The following is a 16,325-nucleotide window of genomic DNA, read 5'->3' as shown; positions in this document are numbered from 1 at the left end:
TTTTAGTTGTGTCAAATTATTAGGTGATCAAACAACTTGACTATATTTTTTCTCTTAATAATGATCTTGGTGTAGACTCTCGTTGTAGGTAAAGGAATTTATCTCTTGAATTATTAAGAAATTAAAACAAGTATCATATTAGTGAGTTAAAAAAATTATACAATCCTCCAATTAAATATAAGTTTTAAAGGATATACATAATATATTAAAAACATAAATGAAATATACAAAACACATATTTAAGTACTAGTTTTTTTTTTGTTTAGAAAAAAAATCGTGATTTAAAATCCTATCATATGAATATTATTCTTGAAAGGAAAAAAATTACAATGTGATAACACTTTTTTATCATATTAGGAAAAGCATTTTTAAAAATATTATCTCTATGTTATTTGTTTAATCAAAGATATTATTTAAATGATAGTCATAAACTAATCTTTCAAAATACATAAATCTATCTAAAAGATGAACTCTGTCCATAGATGTTTTCCATACACATGAAAATTGAACTTCATATCCTAACCACATTTTTACTCATTAACTACCTCATTGAGTATGTTTGAGAGACTATAATCTTTGATTTCATCTATTTTTTAAGAAAAAAGGTTTTTAAATAAATTTTTTGTCTTTGATACAACTTAAATTTGTAAAAAAATTTCCCCTTAAAAATCAACTATTTTTATAAAACTAAAATTTGAAACTTATAATCATTTGTCAACAACTTTTAATAATTTTTTAAATTTTTTTTGAATAATTAATAATTAAAAAATTATTGGTATTTTTTTATGTCTGACTTTGATAGAGAATCAAAAGAAATAGTTAGGAAGAAAAAAAAGAAAATAAATAAGAGAGAAGACAAAATAGTAAGAGGGAGAGATGAAGAGAAGATATATATATATATATATATATATATATATATATATATATATATATATAGAGAGAGAGAGAGAGAGAGAGATGACATAAGAGACATAGGAGAAAAAGAAAATAAGAGATAAAAATTAGAGAGAGAGAAAAAAGAGAACAAATAGGGTGAGATAGAAAAAAGGCGAAGAAGAGAGAAAACAAAGTATGAAAAATGAAAAATTAAAAAATAAAAGAATACATAAGAGTTAAAAGAAAAAGAATAAATAAATTAAAAATATATAAACAAGATAAATATATATATATATATATATATATATACATACAGATTCTCACTTTTAAAAATAATAAAATTATATTATTTAAAAAAATTTCACAAGTATTCATATTTTAAATTATTCATATATCTTTTATTCAAATAAAATATCACATTTAAAATTCTTTAAAAATAAATTAAATTACTCAATTTAGATTCTTTATCCAAATTCGTTTTAAACAGAATTTTACTTTATTAAAATAAACTAATTCTTACCTTTCCCAAACACCATTTACATAACCTCAAGCGTGTGGTTCAGTGGTAAGGATTGATCCACCTTTAAGCAAGGTCATGAGTTCAAATGCGTTAAATCTTGAGACCAGCTATCTCACCTTTTAAGATATCTCCCTCGTAACGAGAAAATTAGTCACCGAGAGTAAATACTCCAGGGACAAAAAAAAATAAAACACCATCTATATCTAGAAAGACAAGTTTTACTCATTAGCTAATTTCTACTGTTTTCTAGATTTAAATTTTATAAATTATTTGGGCTAAATAACTTTTAATGCCTACACGCCCTATTTCCACGCGAGTCCTGATAACTTCCTTTTTTCTGTTTTAATATCTTTTTCATTTTATTTTAAACCCCATTTAATCCTATTATTGCTTAATGACCTCGAAAAACAAATTAAACGCATAAATATCACCCGTATAAATATGTAATCCCACCCTTATGGCAAGGACCAGTGGCAAAAAAACAAAAGATAATAAAAAAGCTAAAAAATATCCCTACACTACAAAGACTAAAAGGTTAATTATAATTACACCATAAATTGGAATAAATGTTAAACACTCGTTACAGATATACATTAAACCTCCCTAGTCAAAATAATTAGGTACCAAGCAGCCTGACTAAATCATGTCAAAAATCAATATAAAAGAAATCAACATATTTTCAACCATCCATCATCAAAAGTGGCATGTTAATTTCATTCCTCAAACCCCCCCCCCCCCCCCTCCTCAACAAAAAAAAAAATAGAAAAAAGGAGTAAATGGGCAATGAACCTTAAAGAAAATAATGCCAAAGTCAAAGAGAAACAATAAAGAAAAGAAAACTAAATATTTTTCAAGTTAGGGAATACATAAGAACACATATCTACAAATTGACAACTCAAGTGAAAAGATAAATTATGCAGCAAGTTCAACATGACTTATTCTTCACCAGTGTTGCTTGGAATTTCAGCATGCCAGCTGGTCACCCTCCCCTCAATGGCCCATACCGTTTTTCAGTAGAATGGTTCTGTGAGTACAACCCACCCTTGTATATATAATAAGCAAACATGGGATCCAAATATGTACCTAAACCTGTACATGCTAACTACTGTGTCCCTACCAGCCACACATAGTAACAATTATATAAGCTCCCCTGTCAAGAGAAAAAGAAAAGACAAGAGGAACGAATCAAGCCGAGTCCATCATCAAAGGGCCTGATTGCATAGCAAATTTATCACAAAGCTACACATCATGACAATTAAGGGTGAGGCAGAAGCCTCCATCATAGATGCAACTCTCACTTTCCACATTTAAGATTGCTCCAGCTGCACTTGAACAGAAGAAACAGATGATTGCAAGGTTGTGCTTACGGTCATCAACCTGAAAACCATTATCAGCAGGCAAACATCTCATAGTTTAGTTATCAATCAACTTAGCACTGTTTCTGAGTTCACATGACCACCATTACCCCCCGTGTTGCTGTTAAACCCAACCACAGGCACGGAGCGCTGTGCGAAATCCAGTAATAACTTCCTCTGGCGGTCGTCAGTGTGAGGGAGGCTGGCGCGCAAGAGTTCAACAGGCATTTCTCTACTGATAGCTTTGGCAGCATCTGGTCCCACATCATCCACATTCGAGGTACTTTGTATAAGCATGGATTGCATGATACTATGATATTTGTTCATGCAATACTTGGTGAGAAGGCCAAAGAATTCATCAAATGAAGCCTGCCAAAATGAACGATTACTAATGTTGTAGTTGCAAGAAGCATGTGGATCAGTTAGAAGTTCAGTGGCCCTCTCAAGAACGGATATTAAAATAAGGGAAGCACCATCTCCAGAAGTGCTTCCAATGGGTCGTAGAGGAGGCTGCTCTGCAGAACAAACAACTGCTGCAAGACAAGCACTGAGAGCACCTAGATCCATTCCTCTGACACATTTGCAAACCACCTTGGCAAGGTTATTTGTAGTCTCTGAAGCTGCCGGATCTGAGGGGAGACCACCAAATAAGAATCTTAAATGGCGAAAGACTGTCATGCAGACTATCCTCATAAGCTCGCTACCAGAGAGAAGCAACTGAAGATACTTTGCAAGGAGCTTACGTCCCTTGGGAAGAGATACCAATCGTAAGAAAACCAGATCATCCTTAGCAGCAAGCCCAACTTTGTGTCCATTCTTTCCCAGTGGGTCAACAAGTTGAAGTGAAGTTGCTAGTCCTTCCAACAGGACCTGCCTTCTTCGTCGTAATTGTGATCCCCCATCTTGTGGCTGATTAAACTGTAGGTAACGATCAATATCTTCAACATCAAGAAGAAGACAAAGACCATCCTCAATTGTGACTCTGGCAGCAAACCTAGGTTCCTGTTCAAGGGGCTTCTCTGAAATCTTTTGATCAGAGCCAACAGAGGTGTTTGGAGGATCCACCTCAAGAAGAGGGCGAGGACAACGAATAGACGAAAATGAAACCCTCCCTAGAGCATCAACCTGAAGAAATGCAAGTGGCTCAGAATTAGAACGGGTTCGTGAAGGAAGATCCCTTATTTGGGTTGGGCAAAATGGATGTTTTAACTTAGCCGCAGAAGGTTTTTTTGCTAGGCAAGCTTGGTGGTAATAGTCGTCTACATAAGGATCATTACTATGAGTCACAGCAAGTTGCATTCTAAGAATGCTCTCAATTTCATCACTTGTCATATACTTGGACCGAAACTGAAATGAACCACTGTCACTCTTCTGGCTACTGGCATCAGAACCATGTTGGGAAAAACGAAGACTATGTTTACCTTTATGAGTTGATTTTGGTCTATGATCTCTACCATCAGCATGGCCAAGCACATGTTCATATTTGCTCATTACAGATGAGCCAGAGGAAAGGTGGGGATTAAATAAATGGGACTGGAAGCCTGATAAGTAGCCTGCAGATCGCTGAACAGGATGATGCAGTCTATGCTGCTGTTGTTGCAATTGAGTCATCAAATGAGGAGATACTGATCCATTATGAAGGTGTAATTGTTGCTGCAACATATTACTAAGGAGATTTGAATGATCTCCAGGATACAACCCTGCCTGGTTCACCAATTGATTCTTTAGTCGCTGATTAAGTGAGGAACTGGTAGGAAATTGCCGAGTGTTACCACCAAAATGTGACCCAAGGTTTAATGCACTTGACTGTAGTGCAGAATTGGAGAAATGAGAACGATTTTGAGATGATAGTGCTATCTGAGTTGCTCCAGTATGATAAGGCATGTTTAAGTGCCCTGTACTATGACTTGGGGAACCCAGCTGAGATAGACCACCAGGGGGAGGATAAGAAGTAAATGAAGATTTTGGTACCAAAATTGGTTCACTAGAAAAACGAGTAAGCTCCTGTTGTTTGTCAGGATATGAAGATGTTCTGTACAAGGGTTTTGACTCTTGTAAATGTGCAATGGAGGAATGTGGCTGTGATGACCATCGTTTGCCATCTTGATCATGAGCAGTTTCTGTTTCATAAAATTGCTGATCAAGCCAGTTAGGAACTGGTTCACTAGAGCAATGTTGGAGGTGGTAGTGTTGCTCCTGCCTTTGCTGCTCGGGGTATGAGGATGTTCTGTACAAGGGCTTTGAATCATGTAAATGAGCTAGGGAAGAATGGGGCTGTGATGACCATCTTTTGCCATCCATAGAACCTTCACTATCATAAGCATTCTGATCAAACCAGTTAAGACTATCTTCCCTGTGTGACCATTCAGAAATAGAATCTGGATACAACATAAAATATCAACCAATCAGTCAACTGAAAAAATGTTGCATATAATGAAAAGGGAAGAATAGAGGTGCTGATAGCCAAGGAATACAGTCAATTGGAATACAAGACACGCATAACCCCATTTTAAGGATAAATATTCTAAAGTGGATTTTACACACACAAGACCAGACCTAAAAAAATCATGATACAAGAGGCAATCCCTCTAATGAAATATCATATATAGCTTACAACTATATTCCCTTCCTCAATTATTTGTGTGATTACTACTTAAAGCAAGGAAGCACAGTAAAGTTACAACATATTAAGTTACCAATACCATCACTTTTGTCAGACCCTTCCCTTAGTCAGAAAATTTTCTACTTAAAAACCATCATGTTAAGGATAAACTTGCAGAAACCCCCCTTACCTTATCCATTAGTATAGAATACTTTTACACATGCCATCACAAGTTGGATATATATGCCTGTATTTGTGATTCAATACATCTAAATGTTGCATTCTGATTGTCCACTGAAGGTAATTTGCTATATTTGTCCATGGGAAAAAAAATATAAATTGTGGGTGTTTGTAACTTTGTATGAATGCATATGGCATACTAAATCACTCTTTAGAAGCAACATATAACCACATTCAGTATAATGCTAGTATTGAGGATTGACAATGCAATTCTCACAAAAAAAAAAAACTATAAATAAGATTGCTTAGATGTCCCAAATTTTTTTCTCAGCAAATGAGGATCAACTTATAATAAAATATATATATAAAATAAATCAAATAAATCAATAAACATCATAATAATTATTAAAAACAGAAGAATTTGATTTATTGAATCATAGCTTTCCCACAACTCATGGATCATAGTTACGCATAAACAAAGCCCCGTGTTTTCTGGCCATTACAAACCCATAAAAAGGGGAGCATAATTCAGATTAAAAGTTTCAAACTGAGTATAAATCTGACATTGGATATCCAAACAGCTAGTTTATAGCTTACATTTACACTTTAAGAAAAGCCATTAAGCATAAGATGGCATCAGAATATAATGGATAAATATATTACTAGAAATATTAAATAAATTAATTAAGAAAGATAAAAGCAAAAGGTATATTATTTTGTTTTGACAAAAGAAAGAGCAAATTGGTGAATTCTTTACAGTTGTTTTACTCACTTTCTCTTGATCCTCGTTCACCAATCACACCTGCACTTCTTGGTCCACTCACAGACTTGTTCAACTGAAATGAAAAAGCAGGATGATCAAAATCATAAGAGAGACTGACTAATAAAATCAAGCATAGATGGGGCACCACCAAGAAAGGATCAAACAATTGTCGTGTTTGAGACAACTTTTTAGTTGATGCCAAGAACATTCAAACAAGTTTGAGATGCCAAAGGAAGCAAGCTAATCATATTAACCTTTCATTTAACTACCTCTTCCACCTTTTCTTTTTCTTTTATGAATGGGAAACAGCTACATTATAAAAATTAATGGACTTACCAAACACAGCAACTTAGCTACCAGGAAGGGTAAAAAGGGGCAGTAAAACTAGCATGCTGCATGGAGAAACTAAGAAATACAATAGAATACAGATAAGCTCCTTTAATGTGGTGGCAGAAATACCTTTTACCAACACTTCAGAAACTAGAAGTCTCAAATTAAAACTCTAGAGTCCCTACTAATATAGTTGCATACTTGCATGTCATAATTTTCTCCCACATTTGTAAATTTCAAGTAATGATTGACCTCCTTGGTCATACTAATTCCAAGGAGGAACACATATAAGCCCAATTGTATAAGAAAGACAACACATACTAGGGTACAATACAAAGAAAAGTAGAAAAAACACATGAAAAACACTTACATTACTGGACAATTCTCTATCCTGTACATTGTTTGGTGGACGAGTAGACAACACAAACAAAATAATATTAAATTTATTATAGTACCCTTAATAATACTAGTTATCTTGAAGAATTCTTATCATCTTAATGCAGTAATGATAGTGGCAATAATAATGGTGGTAGTGGCAGTAATAGCAGTGGTAACAGCGATAGTGATGACTGTAACAATGGTTTTGACAGCAGCATTGGCGACAACAACAATGGTGGTAGGGGGTTGGGGTGATGGACTACAGCGATGGTGGTGGAGACTATTTATTTCTTTTCACTCATCCAAACAAGAGACATGTTTCCACTCTTTCCTTCTTATTTCTATCCATCTAAACAACACATCTTTTCTACTTTCTTTCCCATATATTTTTTCCTTCTTATTTCTTTTATTTCTGGTCTACTTCTAATTCAAACATAGCATTAAATTTCTAAACCAAACAAAGTATAGAGAAGAAAATTCCTCCCTCCCTGCCACTTCATCAAAACCCTGTTGCTTTCCTTTCTATTATATTTTTAAATTAATTAAAATTGATTTTGATCTTCCATGGGTTTATTAAGGTTACTTTAAACTTTAAATGTGCGATGCTCTGCTTCCTGTGTGCAAACTTTAAAAATTTTAATTAAAACCCTGTTACTTTAATGATTATCTTATCTGAAATGAACAGACATATGTGTGTGATGCTCTGCCTCCTGTGCAATCTGGGCTTCAGTTGTCACCAACCTTGACCAGCATTTTCTGGCAAAAACATAATAGCTTCTGGTGAATCTCTGTTTTTATGTTGCTTTGCTTCCCACACACTGTCCAGCAGGTTGGGAACCCACTTTCTTTTCCCATTCTTTCTCTTTCCATCTCTTTTTTCTGTGTTTTACTGTTTCTAACAATGTTAGTGATTGACTCAATAAGGATACTTGGTCAATGGATCACTAGTTGAACTGATGAATCATACCGATTAAATTGCATGTACCAGCATAAATTATAATGTAAATAGTTAAGCATAGGTATGTATTTTATCTTAGACGCATATATACTACATAGCTGTCCTGGCATAGTGATGCAGCTTCCAATTGCAAGCTACATACTGGGTTTGATTCCTGCGGATGACATTTTGCATTTTTCTCCTAGCACATGGTTGACATTCACAGAAGCCTACAGTGAGTAACGGGCCTATTTAATGACTTGTGCATGATAGTGACAGTAGGGGTGTAATCTGGTCAGGTTGAGTCAGATTTAGGGTGTTCTGAAGTCCAAACCAATCAAACAATCAGGTTGTGCTGGGTCATGTATCCTTATTTTCTGTTAGCCAATCCGATTATTACTGGTTAGAAAAAACTAATATTTTTAAAAAATAAAAAATAGAAAAGTTCAAAAAAAAAAAAAGAGACCAGGCCACCAGTGGTCGTAGCATGTAAAACCTTGAGAGAGAGCATAGCAGCTGCAAGGTTGGCTTCATTTCATCTATACATTGTTCAAGGATTTTGGTGTTTGTTATAGCATATCCAATTTGTTAGGTTTTGGAATGAGAGTTTCTCTTATTCCTTTTTTTCATTTATGAATGTTAATGTGATGCATGGGTTCAACTCCTTGCACAAAAAGCCAATGTGCCAAGTTATATGAAGAAGGCAGCATTCAGGAGAGAAATCCAAAAGCTTCTGAAAAATATAAAACAATCTGAAAGTTCTCCATATGTTCATCTTTCTCTGCAACAACACCTCCCCTATAGCATGGAACTTCAGTAGTTCAGCGAGTGAGTGAAGAAGGGACCTTCCACATGTTGTGGTTGGTTTGGATTGGATTCTTCAAGTTTGTAAACTCATAACCTGAAACCCAAACTGTATAAGATTGGGTTGAGGAAATAAAAACCAAACCATCAAAATTTAATCGGGAAGGGCTGACCAGGTTCATGGGTCAACCCGTATTCGCTTACACCCTTAAGTGACAGGAAGCATGACTGCAGCAGTAGGTCAGCTGGCCTGACTTTCATTGAACCTACCGGAATGATCCTGAGACAGTTTGTACTAGTTGAATACAATTGAAGCCCAGTTTGATGGCATCAAAACCCGATCCTATAATAAAACTGAACCAGCCATGGTTGTCAATCTCTAGTGATAACTCGTAAAGTTTACGAGTTTAGGACAGCTTACCTGTATAACTCGGAAGTAAACTCGTTTTTGAGTAATCTCAGAATAATCTCGGTGATCTCGTGTAATCTCGCGAGATCAATTCCGAGTTTAAGAGATCACTTTTTTTTTCACTTACACAAAACGCGCGTTTTGTGTTTTGTGTTAGGGCACTCATTTAGTCTCTCAAACGTGTCTCCTCTCCTTCGTGTTTCCTCTCCTTCGCGTCTCCTCCGTAGCGCCTCCTCCGCATTTCCTCCTCTGCGGCTCCTCCTCTACGCGCCTCCTCCACGCGCCTCCTCCTTTGCACGCTTCCACTGTTCTTCTCCTTTTGTGCGCCTCCACTGTTCTCCTCCGTGTTTTGTCATTTGTGTGAACTTTTCTTAAGAACTTGTGTTAAGAACATTTATTATTAATGTAATTTGTTATTTTACTCTTTAATATGGAGTTAAAATGTTCAATTATTATGTTATTTTAATTATTTATTTATTAATTTATTATTGAGTAATCTCTTACGAGTTTACGAGATGAGTTTACGATACGAGTTTACAGAACCTCCACGAGATTATGTTCGAGATTGACAACCTTGGAACCAGCCATAGGCCTGGTTCCCAGTCCAACTGGCCAGGGCAAGCCAGTTTTAAAAGTGGTGGTTTCTAAATTCATGTTCAGTTTTTATAATTATGAATTGAGTAATTTTTATAACTTATCAGCATATATCATATGTATACAGTATTAATCATTTAATATGTATAAAAAGTTCATAGAAGTCTTTCTGCTAAGCACTATCCCACTGTAGCTTTTATGTGATAAAGTATAATGTATTAATCTTCTATAATTTAATTTTTATTTAAAAAGTTACCAGAGTTTGTTTATTTTGGTCCCTCCCTCAGATGTTTTCCAGATCCATCCTTGATCTGAGTGCAAACCATATCATAAAATCTGTCTACACATCCTGCTTAGACTAAACAAACTAACCAATGGAAGGAAACTAAGATGACCTGTCAAGTTTCCACAAAGATTCTACGTTGCATGATCCATGAAATATAGACACATAGGAATAACAAGGGATTTGGATTTAACATCCGAAGACATAATTCTATTTTTCTTTATTTTGAAGAAAGCATATGCTGTAACTAAAGGCAAGAAAACTAACAGCAAAGTATAGGCCTGCATCCATATAGACCAAATAAGGAAATCAGATAAAAACAAAAACAAATAACTTTCAAATTAAAAAGATTAAAAGATCATTGAAGATTAAAAAGAGTAGTCAATTAACAAAAACAAATAAAACTAAACAATCAAGGAAACCAGAGGTTCAACAGTATTATTTACAGTTGAATATTCACTTTTACCCTCTTTCTCCAAATCATGATTCATATTTGAAGCATTACAGCAACCATATTACAGAAGCACAATTTTTTTACATAAAAATTATAAATTCAAACATATAACTTTCTATTTTTAAATGAATGCACAAAAATTACAAAATTATCATCATCACAATACTTTCCATGTATCTAATAAAAATCTCAAGCATTAAGAGAAAGCGAGATAATTGTAATTTAACAACCTTACCTTCAAAAAAGTGGTAGTAAGATCATCAATATCAGAAAGAGATCTTACATCCTCAGCCTGCAGAATGAAAGTACAAGTTAGTTGATATGAAATTCTAGCATTGTCTGTAAAGTGCTGCTGGACTAAAAGCATAAGCTCAACATGTTTATACCCAAAAATATTATAGCGACAGAATTTTTTAAGATTTAAAATTAAAAACAAAAATCTTCACAAGAACTGAGAAGACTGAAAATTAAGGATTAACCTCTTCTCTTTCTCTATTGAAAAAGAACTCCTCCTCATTAGACTCAACAGGAGGCACAATGTCATCCTCTTCTAACCCTCCCAACTCAACTTCCTGGACAACATCTTTACCGAAGAACGCATATTGTGATGCATCAAAAACTGCACCCCCTGCAAGGCAAAAAATTCCGGTCAAAAACCTACCAGTATCTTAGAGAACAATTTAACATGCAAAACACAGGTCCCAGTGTAGCACATGGCATAGAACTCTCACTGCAACCCAGCCACAAGCCACAAAAATTTGATAAGCTCACTGCCGATTAGTTAGAGAAAAAAAAATAATGCAATTTGTACAGACAAGGAAAACGGCAAATATCATTGGAAGCAAACAAGTTTTTTCACTCTGAAAATTGAGAAGACATCAATGCAAACAACATTCGAAGACCTTATGGGAAACTAACTGTCAACAATCATCAACAAGCATGTACACAACACACACAGAGATTACACCTAAAGCAACCAACAACAGCATAAACCTAAACATAACAACAAAAATTACCCCCCCCAAAAAAAAAAAGAAACTTGAAAATCCCCATCATTAAGCTTCTGTGAGCTGAAGCTAAAAAACAAACAAACACCTTGAAATGCATCGTAAATCTTCGCATAATTCAAATTAACCCACTAACTAAAACACGCCAGATCTACAAAAACAAGCTGAATCAAACAACACAGAAACAAACACCCATTAAAGAAAAGGGTCAGAAAAAACCGAGATTTGAATCCCAGAGGACGAAGCAAACCTGAGGGAGCATTTCCCAATTCTCTGAGATTCTGTGTGTTGGGAGCTCCATCAACGCCACCCCCAGCTCCAAACCCATCCATATCCACCATAAAAACGAAGGAAGAGGAAACCCCAGAAAGAGAAACCCGCGAAAGATCGGAGATTTAGAGAGAAAAAAGAGAACCCAATGTGAAAAGGGTTCAAACCCAAAACCCCCCCTTTTTATGTTTTGTTTTGTGAGTGTTTCAGCGAGAACGGTAGAACGAAGGAAGAAGATCTGTGCTGAGAATTGAGCACATGGAAAAAGGAAAAGGAAAAAAAGGGGTTGGGATTTGGATCAAAGAGAAAACAGAAGAAAGAGAGACAAAGAGAGGAGAGAGACAAAGACTGAGAGGAACCCTACAAAGGAGATATTATTGATCCAAATTTATTACAGAAATTGTTCTTTGCTTTTGTTTTTTCTATTTTTTATTTATTTTCATTTCACCATAAAACGGAACAAGACATTTCGGCGTCGAAAAATTAAATTAACTTTGGAATACTAAAAATATTTACGGACTAAATTTGAGGAGAGGGATTGTAAGTTATTTCTTGTTTTTTTTTAATTTAATAATCACGTTAATCTTTTATGTTGAGTTTTAATTTAAGGATAATATTAAAATATCTATAGCAATATTATAATATACTTAAATTTTTTTATTTTATATGTAAAAAAGTTATAACAACATATTATACGTAATAACTATTTTGTGTTGGAGGGTTTTTAAAGACTATTTTTTCGATTGAAATCATTTAAGAAATTTTTTTAATTTGATTTTGTTTTCAAACTTATTATTTAATTAATTTTTTTATTTAACATAACTAAAATTAAATTTTAATATTTAAAATAAATTATTAATAATTAAAAATAATTTTATAATAATATAAATTATTTATATTAAATCAAAAATATTATTTAAATATTTTAAATATATCTATTTATATAAATTTAAAATATAATTTATATATTATAATATAATATTTATTTATATATAATTTATTATAAAATTTATTCTTATATAATAAACATCTGGCCTCTAAAATACATATGCTAAAATACTAATAAAAATTAAACCTAAATATATATACATGTACCATAATCATTCATCATCACTTGAATGTCCTAATAATTCTAATATATGTAAAATCAATTTTTGTATATAAACACGAAGTACTATCTTTTATGAGAGTGTTTTAAGGATTCTTTTAATTTTGTATTTAATTTAATTTTTAATTATTATAATTATTTATGAATTAAATTTTAATATTTTTAAGATAAGTTATTAATAAATAAAAATTAATTTTGTATTATAATATAAATTATTTATCATAAATTTAAAATATAATTTATATATTTAAAATATCTATTATTTAAAATTTAAATATAATTTATATATTCAAACATAATATTTAATTATATACATAATTTATTTTAAATTTTAGTTATATATAATAAACATTTAACTTTTATATTTCACATGTTAAAATACTAGTTTAGTAGTGACTTTAAATAAATACTTAAATTGCATTTATTAAAAAAAATTTAGTATAATTAATGTTGTAAAATATTAAATAAGTTTCATTTTTTATATAATACTGAATTTAATTAAAAAAAACTATGCACACAATAAAAAAAATTATAATGTTATTTAATATGTATATAAAATTATTGATTGTTATAACCATTATCTTATAAGTCATAATTTTTTTTTTTGGTAAATTATGAAAGCTAAAACAAAGCAGATAACTCAAGACATAGAGTCTCTCCCTAACGGAAACAAAATAAAATCTGGAGGACTCCTCCAAAATACATTGGAACCTAGGTTCCTTACACCTCAACTAGCAAGCGTATGAGCTACTGGATTTATTTCCCGAGGAATATGATTTACGTAAACTACCCAATCCCGAGCTAGCAATCGCTGAACACGTCGAATAACATCATAGTGCTTGTGTAGGTGATCCCTATCCGTTGGCCAGTCTTGAAACAACTTAACAGCTCCCAGGCAGTCACATTCGCAACTCACCTTCCTAAACTCACCTTCCCAACAAAACGAAAGACCCTCCTCCAAGGCCAATAACTCAGCACGTAACGCATCATCAGGTAAGGCTCCAAGCGAAAAGCCCCCCGCCACATACCTGCCCAATCACGAATTACTCCACCCATCCCCATAGCAGAAGTCTCACTTAACCAGCTCCCGTCCGTGTTTAGCTTGACCCACGGGTGCTCCGGAGGCCTCCAAAGGGCTTTCTCCACCCATAAGCGCCTCTTATCGTTATACGCACTGTTCTCCACCATATATAATATCACCTTCCGACGGACCGCCGAAATTTGTCAGAGCTCGTCATTAAACACCATGTTATTCCTAAAGCGCCAAACCCACCACAAGGTGATGGAAAGCGTAATAGCATCCTTGTGCAAGATAATCCCCTTCAGCCACTGAAAACAATCCATTACAGAAAAAGACCACCCCCCACTGCACCCGCCAGACATCAGCACCTCTCGCGAATATGGGCAATCCCGAAGAGCGTGTAAAATGGTCTCGTGAGGGCAAGAGCAACGCGAGCATGCACCTGACTCTGCCAACCTCTTGTCCGCCCGAACCTGATTCGTTGGGAGGGCTAAATGAAGGCATTGCCACAGAAAGAACTTAACTTTCTCAGGGATCATTATCTTCCAAAGCTTCTTCCAGACTGCATCCCCCTCCGCTGCCAGCCCCGAGGTTAGAAAACGATACCCAGATGCCGCTGTATAGCAACCCGAGATATCACTCCTCCACACAAAGTGATCCAATCCCAAAGGGGAAGTCATAATTAAAATTATTTATAATTAATTGGTAATATAATTTAATTTACAGTGATAGTGTACAAAATTAAATTTTAATAAATGTTTCAATATTAAATTTTACATTAAAAAATATTCTTTTTTGGATGTTAAAAAAACAAAGAATTATATTTTTTTCTCAAACATAATTTTTAATTTTATTGTTAAATTAAATTTTAATTTTTTAAATTATAAATAATTAAAAATAATCTTATATACACTCTTCAAATTGTTTCTTGTAAATATAAGATATGTTTTATATTTTAAAAATATATTTATTTATAAAATTTTATAATATAATTTATGAAAAATGTTCCATTTTTTTTAGAACAACTTTTGAAAGAGTTGTTACACTCAGTAATTTATAACATCTATTAAATTTTAATGATTCAATCATTAAATTAAAAGTTTTTAATGAGTACATTAAGTTTATAATTTTTTATAAAATTTAAAAACTATTTGACACCAAGACCTTGGAGAAAGGTCCTGATGCTGAAGATGTGTCTGTCACCACCCTCAAGCAGATGGGGATTGCTCACATGTTTCCTTAAGTGAAGAGGAACTTGGTGGTAATCAAAACAGAGTTGAAGGAAGAGCCTTTGCTACAAAAGCCTACAACTAGTTACCAGACCACCAAAAGTCACCCTCAACCACAAAAACTCACCCAACAACCAAATCTTCCTCAAACCCAAACACAAGTCTATCTACCATTACTAAAAATAAAAATGAAAATCTATGTGCTTAAGCCCATCCTCATCCAAGTACACGAGTCTTCATTTGACTTAGATGACAAAGCATTATCCTTTCATCTCTCTCGCCCTATGCCTAAGTCACCACCACCATCACCTCAACCTACAACAGAAACCACTCTTCCCCCAAAATCCAATAGAAGCATTGTCTAATTCAAGGACTTGTTGAGCCTCAAACACAAAAGGAAGAGCAAAGGCTCTTTAAGCATGTAAAGACTCTGTCTCAATTGGAGGCAAAAAAACAAAGAAAGAATAATGAAGATATAGTCATTGAAGAGGCCAAAATGCTTGAGGAAACACTACGTCTATCTATTGAAGACCTCACCGCCACAATAGTTTCATCTAATTAGGGTGGTCTAAGACTCTGGTATTTTTATCTGCACAACAATCGTCTAATGTGGACAAGGATCTTAAACCTACCTAGATTGATGCGTTTGTTGTTCAAACAATCGTAGACGAAGTAGATCTTACTCCACTAGTTTTTGAAGCAACTCTTGCACCACCAATCTGACCAACAACTTCAACACCATTAGTCTAAGATGTAGCATCTGTTGAATCTGCCTCCCTTATTGAATAAGTCTTTCAATTTGCCTTGCTGACCATAGACTTGGCCAATGACAGTGCACAATTGTCACTTGATGTATTTGCATTTGAGGTTATACTTTTGAGCATTGAGACCTCCTTGGTTTTGCTTTATTCTCACAACCTTGACATTTTTGTTTCTGCGATACTACCAAGAGAGGATGTTGAAATCCTAAGTGTTGATTATGAGGAAGAAGTCGAGCATGGTCATCTGGTTGAGGAGGCCACGACTAATGAGGAGTTTTGGGAGCCTTCCGTGTATGACTCCACAAGGTGATCTCCTTACTATAACACGAAGGAGTACCTTTAGATGTTCTACAAGGATGAGCAACTCATCACCATCCACCCTCAAACACGCACCTTCACTGAAGTCCACCCCCTCGATCTCTATGGTCAACATCGTCTCATGAG

The 16,325-nt window shown here is 34.1% G+C and overlaps 2 protein-coding genes across 2 annotated transcripts; both read right to left on the bottom strand.

The window, feature by feature from the left end:
* Positions 1-2,221: 2,221 nt before the first annotated feature.
* LOC109813597 (protein PAT1 homolog) lies at positions 2,222-12,141 on the bottom strand. The gene is made up of 5 exons (XM_020377810.3): positions 11,743-12,141; positions 10,965-11,113; positions 10,721-10,777; positions 6,306-6,369; positions 2,222-5,129 (listed from the first exon to the last, which is right to left on the bottom strand). The coding sequence occupies exons 1-5, from the start codon at positions 11,831-11,833 to the stop codon at positions 2,821-2,823; spliced, it is 2,670 nt and encodes an 889-aa protein (XP_020233399.1). The 5' UTR covers positions 11,834-12,141; the 3' UTR covers positions 2,222-2,820.
* Positions 12,142-13,597: 1,456 nt separating this feature from the next.
* On the bottom strand, positions 13,598-14,058 carry LOC145952441 (uncharacterized). The gene is made up of 2 exons (XM_083064805.1): positions 13,899-14,058; positions 13,598-13,800 (listed from the first exon to the last, which is right to left on the bottom strand). The coding sequence occupies exons 1-2, from the start codon at positions 14,056-14,058 to the stop codon at positions 13,598-13,600; spliced, it is 363 nt and encodes a 120-aa protein (XP_082920931.1).
* Positions 14,059-16,325: the final 2,267 nt, after the last annotated feature.

Source organism: Cajanus cajan, chromosome 10 (genome assembly GCF_000230855.2).
Source record: "Cajanus cajan strain Asha chromosome 10, NIPB_CcT2T_4, whole genome shotgun sequence".
NCBI lineage: Eukaryota > Viridiplantae > Streptophyta > Magnoliopsida > Fabales > Fabaceae > Cajanus > Cajanus cajan.
Note: the sequence above shows the minus strand (reverse complement) of the source record. Positions and strands in the feature narration are given on the sequence as shown.